The sequence below is a fragment of the Haliotis asinina genome, chromosome 7 (genome assembly GCF_037392515.1).
Source record: "Haliotis asinina isolate JCU_RB_2024 chromosome 7, JCU_Hal_asi_v2, whole genome shotgun sequence".
NCBI classification, from domain to species: domain Eukaryota; kingdom Metazoa; phylum Mollusca; class Gastropoda; order Lepetellida; family Haliotidae; genus Haliotis; species Haliotis asinina.
Genome location: NC_090286.1, coordinates 61,650,438 through 61,673,071, shown reverse-complemented (window position 1 = coordinate 61,673,071; position 22,634 = coordinate 61,650,438). Strand labels below are relative to the sequence as shown.

Below are 22,634 nucleotides of genomic sequence, written 5' to 3'. Positions count from 1 at the left end.
CTGCCCAAGAAATGATTTTATCACATACTTTGTAAAACCCTCTGACAAGTTTGTCGTACACTGATATTATCATGATGGTAAATAATGTCTATTACCGACTGAACATTCTATTATGTATACTGTGACACTTACAAAAGGGGATCACAAAATAAATGTCATGATCAGTTTATAAGCATTGAGAAACATACACGTTTTTCAGACTCTAATCTCAAATCAAGAAACAGTGTAAATTTTCATTGTCCTCAACAACACCACTGTCTATACTGTTTATATTGATGTGACCAATTGTGGGGACAACATCCATGATTGATCAAATTATTCGAAAAGGTAACTGTTTCCTTGTTTGTAAGCACTCTTACATGAAAGTGGCAACTTGCAAAAACGACTGTCATGATACATCTTGTGCTTCCTTCAACTTACAAGTCCATTACTATCACCCTTTTGTGAGTATATACATCAATATATATTAGTCCATGCAGCATTGTGGTTTTCTTCATATGCATACGATTACCTAAACATGTGGTCCTGTGCATAGAGCTCAGGTCATAAATCAGTTGACATAAGGAATCTTCGACATAGAAAGTCCCTGAATGGGTGTATTTGGAAGCTTCACTCCTGAGAGCTTCTTGGACTTACATACTGCTCCAAACTCGGCAAGTGAGTTTCCCAGTGGGATAAGTAATGTGACTACTAACCTGCTTGGGCTATCTGGGGTAATAACAATCTGATTATATTTGTGTGCCCAGACAGTGGGCACATATGGGACTTCTAACAGGAAACACTGCCTATTTGAACCCACCAAGAACTCCAACTCCAACTATTTGGCAATACAAGAATTTCTAAAAACATAAACAGACATGGGAGTAAATACCCAATTACTTGAAAAATTATCTGGAGCCCTGATCCATCTGGTCAGGCGGTCAAGACTCTGGATGTCTTGTTTTGTCCAATCAACTGCTCCAAAGGAATAGGTAAGGACTAGCACAGCAAAAGTATTGGTGGCTTTTACCTTGTTTCGAGCATATAGCTCTGAGCTGCAGATTTATACTCGGCCCGAAGTTTATCTTGAATCAGGGCATTCTGGAGCTTGTCTCAAAACTGAATTCCAAAACAAGTGTAGGCCTTATTATTGTTATTATTATTAACATACCTGTACTGGGCAAAGTGAAGGTACACCGGGGGCCCAGTGACTGTGTGATCCCAAAGAATCACCTTTGTCTTTGGAAACTGTAACATCTGTAAGTCTTCACATAATCTGCAATAACAACACTGGTTCTGTCAGAATATACAACAAATTGCAATGGGAATTATTTTGAATTTCAGAACAAAGGATTAGGGATTAGTAGACATGTTCAACTTACGTTTAAATTTATGTAAAAGAGAGATAACAATACATTGTTTCAATCATAGAAATCACTTGATTCTGTCAATTCTAGTGACTGAAACAACAGATTCCCATAAATACAATATGGAATAAACATTTCACTTGATTTATCTAATTAATGTCTCACATTTTAGCCATTAACAGTAAAATATCTTATATGTATATATAAAACACAAAATTGGATATGATGAATGTGACATCCAGTGAAAGGACTCTCATAATACTTTGTGTTACCTGAGGTATGATCAGACGGCAAAGTTTTGACTTTTGAGACAACCATGAGTTCAACTAATCAAAGTTTGACACAACGGGGCTTGACTGTTCATTTCCAAATTCAGGTATCTCCTGCCATGTAAGTCTCCCCTATATTCCATGTAACGGTGCTATCCAGCTTGATGTTCATAAACCAGATATACAGCTAATAAGGAGTGACAGAGACAGCAAGTGGGACACTTCTACTTACTCTTGACTACCATCCATACATTGCTGCCTTTGGGACCTGGTCTCCACTTGAGGGTAAGGGAAGCCATATTGTGCCCTGATGTGTTCGGGCATGCTCTTCAAGCGGATAGGGACAGCCATTGACAGAAAAGGCTGTAACAGATCACAACAATTGTAAGCGCTTAAATGTCAGTTACCATCACACCTTTCTGTAATGGTTTGAGGGGAAGGAGAGGTGTAACACACAGAATGCTTGTATCTAGGACCATTTGACACCATGCATTTACTTCTGGTGAACATGTAATATTTGTAACACCATAGTGTTAGCATGATTATTTAAGACTTACAACATGTACAAATGTGATCTACATAACTCAATGATATTACAGACCTCTACCTCTAAATTTGCTTACTGGCACTTAGAAAAACTTTAGAAAATACTATATCTTGATAAACCACACAATTACTTATCATGAATTGCATCAATGCTTTCAACTTTAAACAAACTTGCATAGACGGAATATATCCTTAATCAAAACATACCTCTATTACACAGATTATGTGAATATATGCCACAATGTTACTATTAAATGTGAAACTATCAGTAGATCAAGGGGAAAAGCAGTGAAGAGACACAGGGTGTCCTTGGATGGGTGAGTGTGTTTGGCATCTTGGCTCCTGAGAGTTTCTAGGATTTCAGACCTGCTGCACAATGAAGCACATGTGATACCTGTGGTCTCACCTTTGGCATGAAAGTTTGTTCAAAATTACCTGTGTTCACTGGGTTATCAAGGGTAATAATAATCATACTGTAGCCCTTGTCAAAGCTCCAGGGTAATTGGGTATTTACTCCCATGTCTGCTCATGCATGAGTAATTGCACTTATTTAAGAGGCATTTTGTATCTCCCACTAGTTGAAAGAATTACACAGAGTTGCTTATCCTTATTGAGTACTTAGCTCTTCTAAATATATAAATATAAATGCATCTCAATAGATTGAAAGTTTTTACTAATTGTCATATCGCCAAACATTTGGCTTGAATTTTTTCATAATCAACATGTGACTATTAGAGTAAATCCCAGACAGTGGCTACTGCTGTAGTACTTGTAGAGTTTCAGCGCCACGACGAATTATCTTTCACCTTATCTTTTCAACTTAAGCCAGTTAAGTTAATTGAGTAATGTACACAAGGTATTATAGACCTATTAGGTTTTAAGTGATTCTTTTACGTTTTCTGTAGCCCCAGATTTGTAATTCATTGAGTAAATGTGATTTTCATTGAGTAAAAGATGCATTTACACACCTCATATGGAGCTCTGCCTTGTGGTGTGCCCCTCTATGATGTGGAATCAGTGTATTACATTACTATCATTATTCTTATATTATATTATAATGTTGCTGGCAATGGTTCTTGTCTTTATTAAAATTCAGACCTAAAATATTTTGTTACATGAAACTTTGAAATGCTTCATCATCACAGAAACACATACACAGTAACTAGGAATGAATGAATCAAACAAGAAACATACCAATGTCATGAACTTCCAACTTACACTTGATTCAGAAATCTTGGTCATTAATTGCAGATTTCACGATGAAGTCCTTTGGAAAGAGTCAAAACCAACCAACAAATCATTTGGCACAGCACTATCAAACACAAGCTAATCTTCACAGATCAAAGAAAGACTTTGGACTAATTGTCACAAGACATTTGATTTAAAGCATGACTTTTTGCTCAAAATATCCCCTGTTTCTTTTTATTTAAAGAGAAAGCTGAACATCAGTTTCAGTGGAGTTTTGTCCTGCTGTTATAGGAACTATATTTAACAACGCTTACAGACTCATTGCACATGGGGCTAAAGTCACAGGCTTCAGAGAAATAATTTCACATACCCTCTACTCAACTCCTTATACATGGCAATCAGTACAAAGGTGGACACTATGCCTAATTCATATTACCACCTCCTGTGTGGCCAGTAGCCTGACACAGCGTATCTCACACCATACTGACGGCTTACCACCCTTTCACTCAATGGTCATTTATTCAACTGCAAATAATTCTTTCAGAAGGATAAAAGAAGTTTGCACAATTATGCCCCTGAATGCTGGCTCACTTAATGTGCTCACATGCCTCTCATTCAACTGCATGAAATAAACATCAGCATGTTGGAACAAGCACAAACAGAAACCTTCATACGCAACTTGTCTTTTAATAACAGGACAACTAAACAACATTTAGACTTAATATCTGAATTCAATCCTTACGTGTCAAGTAAATGTTACCTGCCAAATGGTAAGTCAAGAGAAATGACTAAGAGATGCACAAGGCACAAGTTCTTCAAATCCTAAATCATCAAAGAAGTATAACAACATACTGCAGTATCAAGCATACTGACTTACATTTACTACTGTTTTTGAGTATAACATGGCTATGAGCCTCTTGTCATTCAGAATCTTTTTTAGGTCATGAATTTTATGTGCAATTCCAAACGAAGCACCACTGCCATGCCATTTGGCGAAAAAATCAGTAGTTTATTAACTATTATCAATTATTGGACTAATTAAAGACATTCTGACTTTCATTCAATGTACCATGGATATGTGACATGCTGGTGCCACTGCTCAGATCAAGGAACTAGTTTTTTTTTAAAAAAAAGAAAAACCCAATACAACCATTTCAGTTGCCTTATTGTGTATTTTTCAAAGCAAGTCACCTTTGCAATACAAAACAAAACATAAATCAAGACATATGATAACCACAAATAGGGACTTTGCAAAATATTACATGAATTCTTGCTTATGAGATCACTAATATCAACCCAAACTGAGAAACTCAAATGCCCAATACATCTTTCAAGAGTGGGACTTTGGACTAACGTCTGAAGATGACAAACTGGTTTTACCAAATATAACTGAACTAGTTAAAAACAACCGTTGTATACTTTTTTCAGTCCAAATGTTTAACCACTATCCAATTATGTTTGAAAACATCTGTACTTACAAAATGTTTTCCTTTCAATTTCCTTTTGGCAAAAAATACCAGAGTGTTAGCAACGGTTTTCACAAAACATAGAGTAGACAAAAGTGCAGTCATAATCAGATTGTATTTGAAAGCACTGAATTAACTGACCATGCAACAGGTCTTGATAGTGTATTAAATCAGGCCATCTAAAACACAGTACGCTAGTTGATATGTATATTGAACATGTATAGCAATGGATTTATGTAGGTGTACTAATCTTGTCTGAAAAGACAGAGAAAATCTGTGTAGGTTCAATAGGTCTCTGATTGTTCCAAATCTGATTAGAGGATTTTGTTCCACTGCTACTGTAAATGTTCTTTTCATAAGCAGATAAAACCGGGTGCTAGCAACTTAGCTAGATGTATGCTGAACTAAAGGCCTGTCAACTAATTACACCAGCACAAGAATACAGCCCACATTTCTTGGCATTATTAGACCACTGACTTACTGCGTTCAGGAATGTTTAATATACCTTTATTTATTCTGTAATTGTAATTGTAGCCAATGGCACAGCCAAACATGAAGACTGTTTTCTTTAATATTAACAAGCCAGATTTATCATACTATTTTGATATGGAATAAAATGCAAGGTAAAATGTTTCACATAAGAAACATAAATAATGATAAATCTTAAAAGAAAATAACAACAACAGATACATGTATGTCATTTTATAATATACTTCAGTGCAGAATACTGATATTTCTGAATTTGAAAAAAGAGATTTTCACAGCTGTGGAAATATCTTTTTGGTGGAACTACTTAATGGCACAATAAAGTTTTCAGTCCAATGTTTAGATTAACTAAACAAAATTGGAAGCATACAAAACAGAATATTTCAAGTGCCTAGTGTCATCTCATGATGTGAATAATGTCATAGCTACACAGTCGGTGAAAATATTACGTTTTTCCCATTTCTAAATGACAGATACATCATATTTCAGCAGACATACAAAATAGCCACAATTTTATAGATGTTTTGCATATCAGACACAAGTCTCAATATTCATTACTACTGAGTTCATACTATGACATAATGCAATGCAGATGTGAAAGAAACATAACAGACTTACATTACAAATGCCAGTCAAAGACATGAAGTACCAGTACATAAACTTACTGTATTGTAGATAGAGGGAAATTGAAGTAAGACAGTGTTCCAGATACTCCATTGGCACACTGTATTGATGAAAACTATCAAATACAGAGGATTGTAAGTTACAGATGTATAAAACAAACAATATTTAAGTGTCACATCATTTTGTGTTACAATCCCTTGTTTATTAATCTCAAAATTGTTCTTAAAACACCACTGAAGTTATATTTACCTTATTAAACAATACCTGTGAGATGCGAACTGATTTCCTCTGAATCCTGCATTGTCTTTGGCTAATAACTTCTTTCTGTGTGTTATGTTCAGTTAATTTGTTATATAACTTAAAATGTTTAATGATGACAGTGCAATATCATGCTAACAATAGTCAAGTCCACGAATGAAAGGTATGGTTTGAAAAGAAAGTCTGGTTTTCATCAACTCTAATAATGACAAGTAATATACTAATATACTCTATAAATATCATTCATGCACATTTTGGGCCTATGTTTCTGTGAATAAACTGGAAACATATATGTTACTATTTACTTGGAATTTAATCCATTTTGGTAGTTGTGTTCATAACAAACCATTACATATTATTCAATGCATCAAAAAACGTCTTCAGTCACTAGATATTGTATAACACTTTCTAGGCTTAAAGTTCAGATGATCAAACAGCTGACTTGAGTTTTGGAGAAATCTGTTTGTTGACAGTACTTTACATATTGCATCTCACATCCTAAAAATATTTTGACAGTGCAGAGAGAAGATTATCTTTGACAATAATATTTAACGTGAAACACTGTGAGAAACATACTGAAGACACATGTTTGGATGCAAGCAGACCAGTGACTGTTTTGGGAATACGTTCATAAATACTTATGAAAAGACCAGTTCATGTTTTTCTTCACTGGTTCAGTCATGAACTTGTGACTTTGTTACATAACTTTCTTCAGATTTTGAAAAAGGGTTTTGATTGGCAGATGATGTGGTTAGCAGACCAAACTGGCATGAGGTTTCTACTTGTCACGATAGGCTCTTGCTACCAGAAAGCGAGTATACTGAAAGTTGGAGAACAGAATCCAGACTGAAGGACCAGCTTCACCACGGTACCAGCACACCACTAAAACTCTTGTTAAGTGAAATATATGTGCTGAGCTGAATCAATTTGCAAACAAATGCAAATAAAATGCAATAAAATGATATGTAGTGATAAACAATTGAGTTGGAGTCACTTTCTTTATCTGTAGAGAGTATGGACTATTCCACTCTCTATTAATAAGCAACAGGTGTGTGCAGTGGTCTGCAACCTTGTGTGTATTGGAGTGTGTAAGAACTGGCATGTGTGACAAATGGGAGGATACCGACAGACTCATCAATGCAAGATCAGTGAATAATATCACAGTTCAAAGCAATCCCTGGTGGAAATGACATTTGCAGCAGCAGTAGTAGCACCAAACTGCTAAACAGCAGCTAGAAATAGACTGTTTGAGTTCAGTGATAACAACAAACTGACACTGCATAGCAGCCAGTTGTTGGTAATATTTGCAAAGGGGCCAAGGGTACATTTCTACATGTTTAACATGTTAAAAATGGTTCTCAAACATCTTTTATTGAATCATAGACTTTACTGAAGATAACAAAGGATGAAAATGTTTCTGTCATAAGGAAATCTGCAACTGAAATACTGTTACTGCGTAACTTTTTAAACTCTGTGCTATGAATCCTTTTCCATCATGTTAATAAAAGGATAAAAAAACTACTCTTTGCGATTAACAGATAATGACGACTAACGCCTGAGAGTGAGTGATTGAGTTTAGGTTTACGCCGCTTTTTAGCAATATTCCAGCAATATCATGGTGGGGGACACCAGAAAATGGGCTTCATACACTGAACCCATGTGAGGAATCAAACTCAGGTCTTTGGCGTGACGAGCGAACACTTAAACCACTAGGCCGCCCCAAAGCCTGAGTAATTGAAACATGGGAATGAGACATTCTGATATATATAAACTGGTTCAATATACTTATTTAACCATTTAAATCCACATTATATCCCAAACTATGATGGAAGCAATTCAGACTGCTTCAAAGAATTCTACCTGTGAATGCCTTTTTGATCAAACTGCACCTAGTTAAAAGTAATATATGTACTTTCTGTGGGACAGAACCTGAATCAGCAGTTCATCTTTTCTGGAACTGTAGAGCAAATGACACCTGGTTAGGGAAACATGTACTTCTATTCAGGTTGTAGTCAAAAACATTCATCCCTCAAGACATATGGATTAGTGAAAAATATACCCATAATTTAGTATTTATTATGCTGATCAAAAAATGATCAGAACAGAAGTAAATAGGTCATATGCTAATTATCCAAGTTACTACCACAATTAATGATGACAAAAAAACAACAACCCCAATTATAACCCGGACTTGTTTGCAAGCACATGACTACTGTGCCAAGGAAAACTGTGCCACAGATGCTGGTCAGTCTATTTTGACTAATAACATTTGACGTCTTCTATCTACACCAGGCCTTAATATTTTTAATTCAATACAAATTAGCATGATTAGCGTAGCTGGTCTAGTTTCAATGTCAGTGGGGATGTGAAACATACTTTCACATGTCCTCTGGACTTCTTTTCAAAAATATTTATTTGTGAAACATCCTCAATTATTATACATTAGCATATTAATTTAATGTGTTTCATCAGATAAAGGACAACATGGCAACAAACGAGTTCAATATCTCAGTTGTACAATTGGGTTAGGGAAATAAAAACAAATCTTTCCAGGGTCCAAGGCAGTGAGTATGATCATGTGAATTAATGAGCAAAATAGAAACACTTAAATTTGGTTCCTGAAGCATATTAACCCATTTTTAATGGTAACCCTGGCAGAGGATTCATGTTTCACCATATCTAAGTTCACAGCCACTTACCTTTCATAGTATTTCTCACGTAATCCAAGGACACTGAAGGGCTCCTAGCTTGTAATTACACATCCATGATCCCCTCTAGTTGAATCATGAACACCAAACACACTTAATTGGAGTAACATGTTCATTGATGACTACTGGTGATGAGTAACTTTGACATGTGGGGTTTGAACCCATTGCTATCAGCATAACGTACCATGCATAATAATTTTTCAGACTTATTTGAAATAGTACTGTGTCAGATAAGTGAGCACAATAACAAAACAAGCTGATTAAAAAACTGAACTGTCAACAAAACACATGAAACAATATCGAGTTCCTCACATGCCGATGTCAATCACATGCCGGCCAATACCACTCATGGAAATAGAACACGCCCTTACATGTTTTGACAGCGTCCCGCGAATGACTTTACAACTAACGTGTGATTACTTGATCTTGACATATGTAGGTTCATTCGACAGATGTTACTTCTCTTGAATTCTTGGACCCTTCAAATCAAACATCATTCACAAACGAAGTGTACACTACGACGGATCTAGAAATATAATCGATTGCAGTGACTGGAGTTTTCAAAGTTCCCACGCGTTGAGCACTGACAGGTTCCTATGCGTTTGGAGTCGATTATTTTATGCCAGTGATTAATCGGAGCATCCATCAAAATCTGTCCTAATGTTACATTAATGCTTAGCGTATTCTCACTCAGACAAATTTCATGAAAAGGAACAGTTATTCCATAAGTGTTCTATATGATTAACAATGCATTGCCTGTACTCACCTGTAAACATCAACATTGGCGCTTAGCAGTCAAACCATTTCCTCACTGCGCATGTCGGCCACTCGCCTCGTTATAGATTCTAAAACAAAACTTCGGATTTGCAGACGGAAAGAACATACGGATTCACATATTTCACAAAATCAATTATAGTGAGTAATTCCTAACCAGCAATTCCTTCCTAACTGCCGTGACATGTTAGGATGTTTTTACTACAAGGTTTTTTAACGAGAGTTGTTCCTGACTCTAAGAGCGAAACACAGGCAGTTTGTAAAATATTTACAACTCAATGTGAAGATTACCAGCGCGTTAATCCGATTACCAGCAATGCTGACTGGGCAATTACACTTATACTTCTAAATGGGTGTAACATTTGGCATTTCATTAACACAAAGAACACCTGCAGATAAACAGATAAACATACAAGCGTATTGTTTTTCTAATTTGTCCATACTAATTACATTGTTTTCACGCAGTTGTATTTGAAGGCAAATCTACCGAAACATTATATTTCGGCGTATATTTCCCGTTTCAAAATGTCTAAATTTTATGACAAATGTAAAGAGTTTATAACAATATCATACTAATCAAATATGTTATACTCGTACAATATTACATATGGCATCTGTGCAGATTAAACAGCTAGGTAACAGTAAAAGGGAACGCTCAATAAATATGTTAGACCTAAACAGATAGTCACCCCTTTAAGCGCAGACATTTAGCAGAAAACTGTCACATTAACTAAAGATTTCCCACGAAACAATTACCACATTTTACATGTGACCATTAATGTTTTAAAATATTTACAGCAGGGTGCGAAAATAAACCTGAAAAAAAGTTTGGCGCTGGTCCATAACTGATCCGTCAGTGATGTTTCGCTTTTGTTTCTGTTGGTTTACGAAGATGTAATACATTTCCAAATATTTTCCTGTTGAAATAAGTGTCCGAAAAGGCTTATGTATTCCGTTGGTTGTAAACCATGGGATGTAAAATTCCTGTCAATATCCATTTCGTGTTTTAGATACAACCGCGTATATGACTTGCCACATGGGGGTGTCGAGGGTTTGAACTCGTCAGTGTATATTTATGTTCGTGATATGTTTCTAAATTATCTATACAGTCAACGAACCTTACAGGAACGTAACGTTACGTTAGTTTTGTAGATCTGCCCCAGTATTATTGGTTGGTATGTTTTAGAACCTGTGTAAATACTTGCCCAAAGTATAAGAGGGCCACCTCAACAATCTGCAATTTTTGATCAGTCATTTGTTTATTTATTTGTCGGCATCTGATCAGAGTGTCAGACGACTCAGTTTAACCCTTGACTCACAGTGTTGTGTACAGCAATAATTTTTCGATCTTTGTTTAGTTTACGCCATTTGGGGAGCGGGCTTCTCGGTGGCAAAATATTATCAAAGCATCTGAACAAGTTCACTGTTCAGCAATATTCAATCATGTCAGAAAAGTATGGTGTTGTTTTTGTACTCGGTGGACCCGGGGCTGGAAAAGGGACACAGTGTGTGAGAATAGAAAAGGTACTGTACATTCTTCAATACTGATCACATCATGTTCACTGATTAAAGCATGCGATCTTGTTCCACTGCACAGGTTCTGCTTTTTGGGGCAAGATTTGTATTAGCCGAGAGCCGCGATGCGGTCCTACACAGTCAAGACATGACCATGTCTTGACTGTATAGGACCGCATCGCGGCTCTCGGCTAGATTTGTATCTGTTATTTTAGCAAAATTTGCTTGTATGTTTGTCAAGTTTGATCAGTTAAGAAATATCTCATAAAAGTATTTTCGTAATTAATTACATATAAACAATAGCACAATTTCTTGAAGATGTGGTGGGGTGAGTTAGCCAAGTGGTTAATGCATTTGGTCATCAGGCTGAAAACCCAGGTTTGAGCCCATGTTAAGCCCATTTCTGGTGTCCCAGCCAGGATATTGGAGGAAGTTTGCAAAATCAACATTAAACCAAACTCTTGAACTCTCTGGAAGATGTAAAGTATTTTTGTCTAATGCTCATGCTACAAATGCTGATTTAATGTTAAAATTATTCTGTCCTTACAGTTGTTTTCAAATAATTTTCATTTTACTACGTGAAAATGTCAAGAAAAAGAGTTTTAAGAGTTTTGTAAAGTTGACAAGGTGCAACACTTGCCTGATTGTAAAACCCAAGTACATTTTCCAACACTTAGTAGAACATGACCTGAATGATTGTGTCAATTGATGCTCACAATGTCAGTTTATTTGAGCATAAATTGGTTTATCTGGCCCAGACTCAGTCCCTTACATATCACCATTAGATACCTGAAATATGGCTGAGTATCGACAGCTGAACAGTTATCACCATATGTTAGCTTTTCCTTAATTAATGAAACAGAATTCATTATGATACTTTATTATCTATTCAATAATGTGTCTAGCCCAATCACTTCCACCCTTCATGATTCTATTTAAAGCAGCGAATAGGAATAATGGCAGTAGAAATAGATGTTTCTCACAACCAGTTGTAACAGTTATCGCTATTTCAGAATTTCTAGTATCATTCATAAAATAATAATATACCTTTATATCATAAAGTAACCTTGAATATTTGATTCTGTGACTAGGAGAGTAATATTTTACAGCAGGCTGATAGGAAACAAAGCTGTTAATTACTTGCACTTGCTATTACAGTCTGAACCGGCACACACTAGAACTGAAGAAATAATCTGGTTTAGTCAATGTGCCGGATTGTAGAGCTGGTGGTATATATTGTCGCATTGGACAGATGCCAGTTATAACAGCTTCTACTGTAACGTAGATCATGTGACATCCCCTGACTAAGTTAAAAAGAATTATAGGGTTCATAACTTGATCTTATATTTTTCTCAGTTATTTAATGTGAAGAATTTTCTTTGTCTGTCCTCTATTGCTGCCATATACCATGGGGGGAAAATATCAGAATTGTAACTGGAACTGAACACACATGATACTGATGTATTGGTGATAACTGTTCTGTGGCAATAACTGTTCGGCAGCTAGTATAGCAAGCAGTACAAAACAACATGGATTAAGTCAGAATCTGTGGGAGGAAGATGGTTATTTGTGTGGGCTGTGTGTTAACCCTGTGTGAGATATAATGTGAGCCTGGGTGTCGCTCTAAAGTCAGTAGGTGAGCAGGGATAACTGGACAGAGGGGAGGCAGGAGAAGAGCCAGGGGGTAAGCTGGGAAGTTTGGGTTGCAGGGAAAGAGTGTGTCCTTCAGCTGATATAGTTATGACTCTGGAATTATGCTCTATGGCGTGCAAGAGAGAAAGGGGGAGACACAATCTGTCATGTCATGTAGTCTGTATGTTCTCAGTATTGACATAATTATTTCTATGAATGTAAGCTTGATGATGGTTATGTGAATTGTTTTATAATATAATGTGAATAATGCTATTCTAGATTTCCTTAGAATCAGTCATAGAGCTTTTGACAATCTTTCAAAGAAGCAGTATTAACCATATCAACATTTTGATCATACTGCACCATCCAACTGTCATTTTATTAATCAAGTAAACAATGTCCTTTGGATGATAGGAAGGTTCGTAGATGTTTTTCGGAGTAACAACTAAGATCTTACTTTGATAAGATAGTATCAAGGTAGTTGATGATAAAATGAAGTGAACACATATATGAATTCTTATGTGTCTATAAGATAACTAGTATAGAGCGTGTTGTTGCTTTTAGGAATTTGGGTTTCTCCACCTTTCTGCTGGGGATTTGCTTCGAGAAGAGCGCCAGAAGAAGGATTCCAAGATTGGCAATGAGATTGAAATGCATATTCGGAATGGAACTATTGTGCCAGTAGAAATAACCTGTTCCCTCCTACACAGAGTATGTATGATAATTCTCTGTCTTCCGTTGTTGTCTTATGGTGATACAATGTTTTCTCGTGAGTTACAAACCATTGTCATGGATGGGTGTCCCACTCATGATGCTTATTGCCTCTTCAAAGGGCAAAAAGGTATGTTCTGCATCTTGACGAAACCATATCAGTACAGCACCTGTAGTACCTGCAAGATGGCTGATATCTTTGGCAAAGTCACATATGCAGAAAAAGGAGATTTGAACAAAGTCAGCTTTAAAGGTGACTACATGTATTTGTGTTCCAGGCCATGAAGGAAAGTTCTAATCAGAACTTTTTGATCGATGGATTTCCTCGGAACAAGGATAACCTTGATGGCTGGAACCGAGAAATGTCTGCACTGACTGAAATAAAGAGAGTGTTGTTCTTCAACTGCTCAGATAGCGTAAGTATGATGATGCCAGTTATACATGTGGTGATGCATGTTACCTATGGTGATGTCTGTTGAGAATGGTGATGCATGTTACCTATGGTGATGTCTGTTGAGAATGGTGATGCATGTTACCTATGGTGATGTCTGTTGAGAATGCTGATGCATGTTACCTATGGTGATGTCTGTTGAGAAAGGTGATGCATGTTACCTATGGTGATGTCTGTTGAGAAAGGTGATGCATGTTACCTATGGTGATGTCTGTTGAGAATGGTGATGCATGTTACCTATGGTGATGTCTGTTGAGAATGGTGATGCATATTGTGTATATGGTAATGCCACCTGTGTAATGTGATGCATGATACGTAAGATGATGTATGTTGTGTATGTGTTGATGCATGTTACATACGATGATGCACGTTACATATACAGTGATGTCTGTTGTATATGGTGATACATTTTATGTATGTTATGATAAATGTTGTATTTTGTGATGCCTGCTGTTTGAAGTGATATCTGTTAAGTATGGTGATGCATCTTTCATAAAGGTGAAGGCTCATGTGTATTGATTCCAGCTGTGATTTATGACTTAACACTTATGTTAATTTATGACTTATGACACTCTTAATGTGTATGTAATATGCAGTCATTTAGTCAGTGAATATTTGTTGTCTACATTCTGTCATTTGTCTGCCTGCTATTATTTGTGAACTTCCACCTTGGTCAGGGCTTGCACAGAAGACATGACAGTACTATATTTCCAATCATGACCAGTGCTCACCTACATGGCCTAGTGAAAGGAGCAACTGTACAAAATCCTGAGACATTGCTACTTGGTGTCTCCATGCCCAGAATCTATATATCATGTTCTGAGTGGACTTGCCATGTTGACACTACTGTATGACATCTCAGTAGGTTACCACATGGAACCAACATGAACCTCAAATATGCATGTTGCTAGTTGAGTGCAGTAATCTTGAATCTAGTACAAACTGATATAGTAGAATATGTTTGTTGCAGGTTTGCATTCAACGTTGCTTAAATAGAGGCAAAACCAGCGGCAGATCAGATGACAATGAGGAAAGTTTAAAGAAAAGGTAAATAAATGGTAATCATGGCTAGAACACATTATTTGTCATACGTTGGATAAATACTCAAATAAGTGCAGACGTTTCTGTAAACATGATGATGTAATCGTCATTAAATTTTAAGTTTTTTTAAAAACTTATTTTTTATAGTTTACACCATGCTCATTTGCCATTATGAGAATTTAAAACTGAATTCTATAAGTTATAGGTCCTTGTGTGTTTCTGTTTCAGTATATTTGCAGCAGAATAATCAGAGTAGTGTTCGTTCAGAGATCATTGATTGATGTATCTAGAAATCAACTGATTATGTCAGTAAATCTATTGGTACACATTATGAGAGTTTCATAACAGATACTATATTTATGTTTCAACTGCATATGCATTATGGTAAACAAAATCATTATCCAATTCTTTATCCAAGATACACTATTGTCTACACTACCATGCAATATTTGAGTAGAATTGGCGGAAGTTTTCAAGCTGCAGACTTTTAGGCAAGCACTGTGTTAGTCTGGGAAAAGGCAAAATCTTCAACTTTTTGTCATAAGTCTTGATTAATCAAATAAAGTCATTGAGAGTGTTTGCAATGCTGTTTTGCTATAGCTTAACCATCTGCCAAGATACATACAAAATTTCATGAAAATCGGTTGAATATTTTAGGAAATAATCACTTTTAAGTGAGCATGTGAAAGGTAACAATCCAACGTATTATCATACTTGTTATATATTAGCCAGATGATAGGTGTTTTCAGGCTTTCTTGGCGTTCACCCGCTTGCTCTGTCACTGTTTCGTTGGGGACATGCTTGTAGTGATGTGACAGCAGCCTGAAAGGTGAATGATACACAGGTCTCAGTTGTCCCCATATGCCCTGAGAGAGCACTGTGGATGAGTATCAGTGCGTGGGCTTAGTGATGATATATGGCCTGCCAACAGTTTGTAAATACCTTGTTTTCGGCGAGGAAGAGAAAATGTATGTGTCTCACAGACTGCAGTGCAAAGTGACAACACACAGTGAAATCAGAGTTGTGACCAAATCAAAGCTGAACACAACAGAAGATCATATTTCCAACTTGATCACAGTGCTCTTGGAACTCCTGAAATATCACAGAATGAAACAAGATTTGACCCAGTTATGGAATTGTTTTGAATCCCTTCCTTAATATTTGACATTCTGGCTTTGAATTCAAGTAAAGTCGCACTTCGACCATCCGTTCGATTTGCTAGCAATTGCCCCGCTTTATTCATGATGAGGCTTATGATCACACTCCTTCGTTGCATGGGGACATAATGCATAATGAGAATCCCCTTATTGAGAACTTTTGTGATATAATCAACCATCGATTCTACTAACATGTAGGGAGAAACCAGAGTGATGTTGAGTACCCAATCGATTTGGGCTAAGATCCATTTGTTATCATTGGTAAAGATGGTACAATGTGTTTTTAGAGAGACCTCGGGTATCAACTTTATGTTAATCACCTAGATTACCATTGAATGTTGGGACCATCACCCAGAGGTTGTTGTTTGAGATTGTTCTGCATGCTTTTCAAGAGAACACCAGTCTCGGCATTATCTACATCTCCTGGTTACTCCCACCACCACAACCTAGGAGGACTTCCACTTGCCAGTAGGTATTGTTTTTGAATTCTAAACCGTATATTTTGCCTTCGTTCCTGACTTTGACAAAAGCATGCGTGTCCCAGAGATTGGAGATCGTGAGGGTCAAAATTTTCTCACACATTTTCGCACTCGCTTGGCCCTTCCCAGACCCGAAGATTGAGTCATTGTTGTTTACTGAGTTCGATCAAAGTCCTTGGGTGGAGCCTTACATCCAAATAAACACAGACTAGCAGTTTCAGCAAGACAACAATTGAGAACTTGAGAAAATGTGCCGACATCTATCCACCGAGGAAGAAAAACACTGAAAACTGTCAGCCCCGCGTTCAGCTGGAGCAAGATTCAACAAGGGCACATCATGTTCAACCGACCCGTTTACATCAGGATGAGTGTCCTTAACTTGTGCAAATACTTGATGTACTGTTTCTACTACAACAAGCTCAAAAAGCAGTACGGCAATGGGTGCAAAGAGACCTACGATGTACTCCATCAAGAAGGCAGTCGACAGGAAGTCAAAAGGCATGAAAAAACATGGTGAAAAAGCACATTAAACATGAACTTGCTGAGAAGCAAGGGACATAAGATGTACGACTGATGATCAACAAAAGCTTGCTGTCTCCCATGGACACAAAAAGATGGATCGCCATCAACGGGGTCAACACTTACGCATAAGGAAACAAGCGAATAATCAATTAAAGGTTTGCACACAGATCCAACAATATTGAATGCAAAAGTGATACAGGCTTGCTAAGTGTTTCCATGTTTTGATTTTATTTCTATGTATTCCAGGATCAACACATACAGAGAATCAACTTTGCCTGTGATCGAACATTACTGCAATCTGGAACTGGTGTCAGAAATACAAGCAGACAAGACACAGGAGGATGTAAGTAATTCAAATTGCTATATGCCTCGTATTGACTTGTGGGAATTCCAGATGGGACTGAGGCAGGAAAGTGTAGGTTGGGCCCTTGTCCTGATATGCTGAATGTTTAATATGGTATGCTTGTGGGAATGGAGGAGATAAATATGTCTCTTTGGCTGTTTGTATATCTTAATAACATGCTTAATGCCTCTTTCCACATTATTGAGCTATGTGCTCACAGTCAAAGCATAGAGCAACATCAATGCGGAAGTGACAGCAAACCCAAGTAACACTTTTAGCCCGGAATCCCCTCCCCTGTGGTCTATTTACTTTATGTTACAATGGATAAGCCAATCCATAGACAAGCCGAGTTCCTGACTTGCCCCTTAAAATAAGCATGAAAATGGTATGTTCCATAGATAAGCGAAAGTACCTACCTACATTGATCTTCTCATAATCAGTCTTTGGAAATACAGTAAACAAAATCCATATGGACAAATCAAAATGTTCCAAACGACAATACTGTATATTCCCAGTTAAGGTTCTAAATATTTCACAGTTATAGAGCAAAACTCTATAATATACTATATAATATGCTAATAAATTGACACATTGCTACAAAACATTTCTCTCGGTAGAATAATAGTGCAGATAATATTTTTTTGACTCAGTGCATCAGGTGATATTTCCACTCAGAGTGTGGGGAAAGATGTGCAGAGCTAGAGCAGTAATATTAATGCCTTCATATGGTACAAAACCCAACAATAAGACATAAGAATTGAAAAGGTAAATAATCTTGTCTAGTGATGTTTAACTGCAACATTGACGTCTTCTCTGATGGGTCATTTTCTCTTGTTCTTCCAGGTGAAGTGATACCATAACATTTTCATACAATCACAAAAATAAGTTTGATGAAAGTGTAACAAATAGAAAAGCCAACCCCTTTCTACACACTGCATTTTTCTCTCCTCAAAATTGGGTTTATCTATGGTGAAAATTGGAATTGAAATGCATACCATTCATGTGAGCTTGTTACAATCATAGTTTCCAGTATATGTACCAAAGAGTTTCACATAAATCTATCTTTTACTTTCAGGTTTGGGCGGAAGTAAAAGGTATTTTCGAGAAGATCTGCAGTTAATCTTGGCCATCCACTGCTATAGGAAATACATTAAATGTTGGGAATCCAGGAAAGGCCGCTATTGACAGTAAACTGACTGCACAAGAATATTGTTCCTTCTTTAAACAATATATACGAAGAAAGTTTTATCCTTCAAGGTGTATTGATACTGGCTTGTATACAGTATATGTGATGGTACACTGTATATTGAGTTTGAATATGCCAGTTTTAAAATTTATGGCAATGGTTTTGTATAGTTTTAAGACAAACTGAAGACTTTATTATGAGTATGGAAATTTATATGATCAATGTGAAACCGAGCATAGTGAGTAGGGTCATGTATTGTATGGTCACTATGTGATGCTCCTTTCCCACCATGTTCACAATCTTTTGTGTGATTCACCGAAGATAACCAGCCTGCACACACTGATGTATTATTTCTTGTGTAAACTGTTTACAGCTTGTAGATATGGAAAGGAAGCTAATGCATGGTTTCACTTTGGGTTTGCATTCCTTTACCAGCTCCTGTAGTTTAGTTGCACATAAAATCACATACATGTACTTACAGGGGAAAACTCTCGACTCCTGCGTTTAAAAGATAATGCTTTGTTTGATGCCCTGGTTTCCTGGCAGTGAAGTGATTACCAGTGTCAGTACTGGTTTCTTGTGAACATGTTGGCTAATATGCCCTCTACAAGACACTTTTTGGTCAATTTGTTTAATTGCTGTTGAAAATATGAACTTAAAAACTTCAACTGTATGAGGTGACTTAGTACACAAGCTGTGGTGGGTTTGAGTTACCCATGATCACATCAGTGAACACACATCGTGCCAAGATGGCATTGGTAGTGGTCCTTCAAGGATAGTCATATTTATCATCTATCCTGTTTACAAAACGTCACCATCACTGAAGAGGCTTTGTTTGGGCAATCTTCCTATGTCCTGTTGAATGTGATAGAAGCCTCTGCTGTTTGTACATAATGTGGTATATAGTCTTGTAGCAGGATCATCCTCCAGTACACACATCTACCATGCAACACATTACTAACACATGGTATGCTTATGTGGCAGTCAGTGGACATGATTTAACTACCTGGGAAATAACATGGTACTTAAAGTACAAAGTTCAGTACATGACAACCAGTGTTCACTTTGTCACACAATTTACTCCAGATCTGCAATTCTAAGAATTTTTATAACAGTCGCATTAAAACCCAGACAAACTGAGGTTCCTTACAACTCTGTATTAAACACAACTTTTAAAAAAAGCATGCTACAAAGATTCTGATGGTACAAGGAGTATCCTACCAATACAGCTTTTCTGTGTAAGAACAATGAATCAATTTTATATTTATGGTCAATGAAAAAATATACAGAAAATGGGACTATTGATGTTATCACAACTGCAGCCATTAAAGAAGTTGGCATTTGTCTGCTAACCTGACAACTGTGCAGAAGTAAAATTCCAATAATGGTAGTTGTTATTGACTAGTAGCACTTGAGGCAATATTTCTGAATCAGTTGTCAATGCTTCAGTTTTGCTACAATTAGAACACATTTTTGTCCTGTTAAAACAGGACTGGCTAACTCTTGATGACTAGTGAATATTGTTCACACTAGTCCTCAGAACTCGTCTTGAAAGTTTATTTCTAAGGCTATTAGAGCTTTGAAAGAATTTTTATGTGGTTTGTTTTCTAACTTATTCATATTCAAGAATGAATAAAACCTCTATTTGATAAGATTGCTGTACAATAATTTCAAAGCTTCAAAAAGGAGCACATGATAATTGATGTCCATTTCATTTAGATAAAATATCTATAATATGTAGCCATCAATCATCCTTGGCATCAACATGTTTTATGTCAAATGTAATTATTTCCTGTTATTTGTCAACAAGCAGGTAGTTCAGTGTTTACACATGTTCCATTGCCAACAGAAAACCTTGATTGGTCTGCAAAATACTAATGTTTGTTTTCTTAAAGTGATAGCAGGTCCAAAGTCTGTATCCTGTCACTGTGCCGGATTCTATCATATTAGCATGCTTTGATATTATTGAAACTGTTCACACTAACTTTCGGTTTGAGAGATGATTCCACTGCACAACCTTTTGTTACACTTATCTTCAATGTGAATGTCACTTTCACCTGTCAGTTTAATAATTTTGTCTTATGGGTGTTGGGAAAAGGGCAAATTATTAACGCTAAAAGTTGAAATAGCTATTGTGATAGTTGGAATATGATTATTGATTGTGGTGATACAAACTATGTTGTTCCTGAACAAGCGGTGCCCAAGCAGCTGTCTCAGAACAAGGTTATTTGTTATGATTTTGATAACAAATGCTATTTATGTATATTTTTCCAGTATTGAGTGTTTAATTGATCATACACATTTATTTCACTGTGGGGTTAGTGGGGTAAGGTAGTGGTGTCCCAGTGACCAAAAATAATTGAAAATCGATCAAAAGAGGGATTAAAAATAATTTTTGATTTGAAAAGCATACATTTGATTAATCAGAATTTTGTTGTTTTACTATTTAACACAACTGAATGAAATAAACTTGCCATTAAATTTGATGAATATTCAAGAAGAAAATTGCACTCAACAGCATAATGGTGTGTGCTTTGTAAAATTTTAAAAATTTTATTGTTTAGTTACAATTCCAGTGTCCTTAAAGCAGGCATTTCATCACATGACAGTACTAGTTATTTTACAAAAGAAAAAAAAACTTAATAAGAGTATATGACATGTGGAAAGAAGGTGCTTCTCTTGGAACATTAGTTATGAATGAACTAACAGGGTTTCTCAATATATACACATTTAGTGTGCATCAGTCTCGCAAAATATTTGGTAATACATGATTTCCATATAATATAAGCTGACAGATATGGTATAAGTTTTTCATTGTATTTCATCATAACAATCTTTTAATAATGTCACTCATTAAGAAATGTTTCTGCAACTTAAGTCTGGCACTGGGACATGGGTGTAATGAACTCTTTCAGGATTTTGTATTGTAATGATGTGACAAAAACAATTATGATGGTTGCATTAAGCCAACACAATCTTGTATGTGACATTACAAATGTATTTCTTCCAAATTATCCATGTTTTACCAGGCCAGTTGTCAATGAATGTTGTAAGTAGCCTACAGTAGTGATCACAGTGGCTTATGTAGTAAGGTTCTCACAAGTGTTGATGAGAAGGCTACAAAAACATAGATGTGTAAGATTAATGTTAAAGAAAACAATTATTAGATTGGGTTTTTTATTTGATTAGTGCAAGACAATAGTTTGTCTATATTGCAGACATTTCCAGATAACATTTGTGATTCATTTCATTTAATAGTGTTAGAATTTCAAAATATTTATTTGTCTGAATATATTTTATGGTCGTCTGAATGTTTACTGGGGTTGAATTCTTATGTAGAAACACCAGTATTGGGACAAATGTAATAAAGTCATTGCAATATATACACTAATATTTCCTTTCATTTCTATATTGGAATAAAGTTATAACAATTGGATTCACTGGGTACGAAGGAACTCACTGCTCATCATCTTTGACCCAGTCAATTCTAAACTCAGTGAAGTGGTACTACCATAGAGGGTGTTTATCAAGGATGCTTTCAGCTTCAATGAACTGGGTCACATTCATTTCTTTTTTTAATGCTATATCATGAATTTTAACTTTGTGTCCTTCAAACAACTTTTTGTCGTTCTCAACCATATCTGCTGGTCTGATGTATGTTGGAAATGGAGAAGAATAGTTATTAATAATGACATATTTATTCATTGACATGCTGATAAAATATAAACCCTAAAATACCAGTGAGTGAGTATAGTTTTACGCCGCGCTCAGCAACATTCTGGATATATGGCAATGGTCTGTAAATAATAGAGTCTGGACCAGACAATTGGCTGACTTCGTGATCATTGGTCTGCACAGATGGAATACATCTGGTCAACCAAGTCAACTGATGGTAAATGAGCCTGACCACCCGATCCCATTAGTTGTGTCTT

At 36.3% G+C, this 22,634-nt stretch overlaps 2 protein-coding genes across 2 annotated transcripts in view; one reads left to right on the top strand and one right to left on the bottom strand.

Annotated features, from left to right (window-relative positions):
- The window catches only part of LOC137291704 (SCL-interrupting locus protein homolog), a 31,054-nt gene extending 21,347 nt beyond the window's left edge, over nt 1-9,707 (bottom strand). The window contains exons 1-3 of the mRNA XM_067823151.1: nt 9,658-9,707; nt 1,848-1,978; nt 1,151-1,255 (exon numbers count right to left, since the gene is read on the bottom strand). Coding sequence (XP_067679252.1) covers nt 1,151-1,255; nt 1,848-1,966 — 224 coding nt within the window. The 5' untranslated portion in view covers nt 1,967-1,978; nt 9,658-9,707. The remainder of the gene's footprint in view (nt 1-1,150; nt 1,256-1,847; nt 1,979-9,657) is intronic.
- Nucleotides 9,708-10,662: 955 nt separating this feature from the next.
- On the top strand, nt 10,663-22,087 carry LOC137291405 (UMP-CMP kinase-like). The gene is made up of 6 exons (XM_067822741.1): nt 10,663-11,189; nt 13,377-13,523; nt 13,802-13,939; nt 14,945-15,021; nt 17,420-17,516; nt 18,592-22,087. The coding sequence occupies exons 1-6, from the start codon at nt 11,109-11,111 to the stop codon at nt 18,634-18,636; spliced, it is 585 nt and encodes a 194-aa protein (XP_067678842.1). The 5' UTR covers nt 10,663-11,108; the 3' UTR covers nt 18,637-22,087.
- Nucleotides 22,088-22,634: the final 547 nt, after the last annotated feature.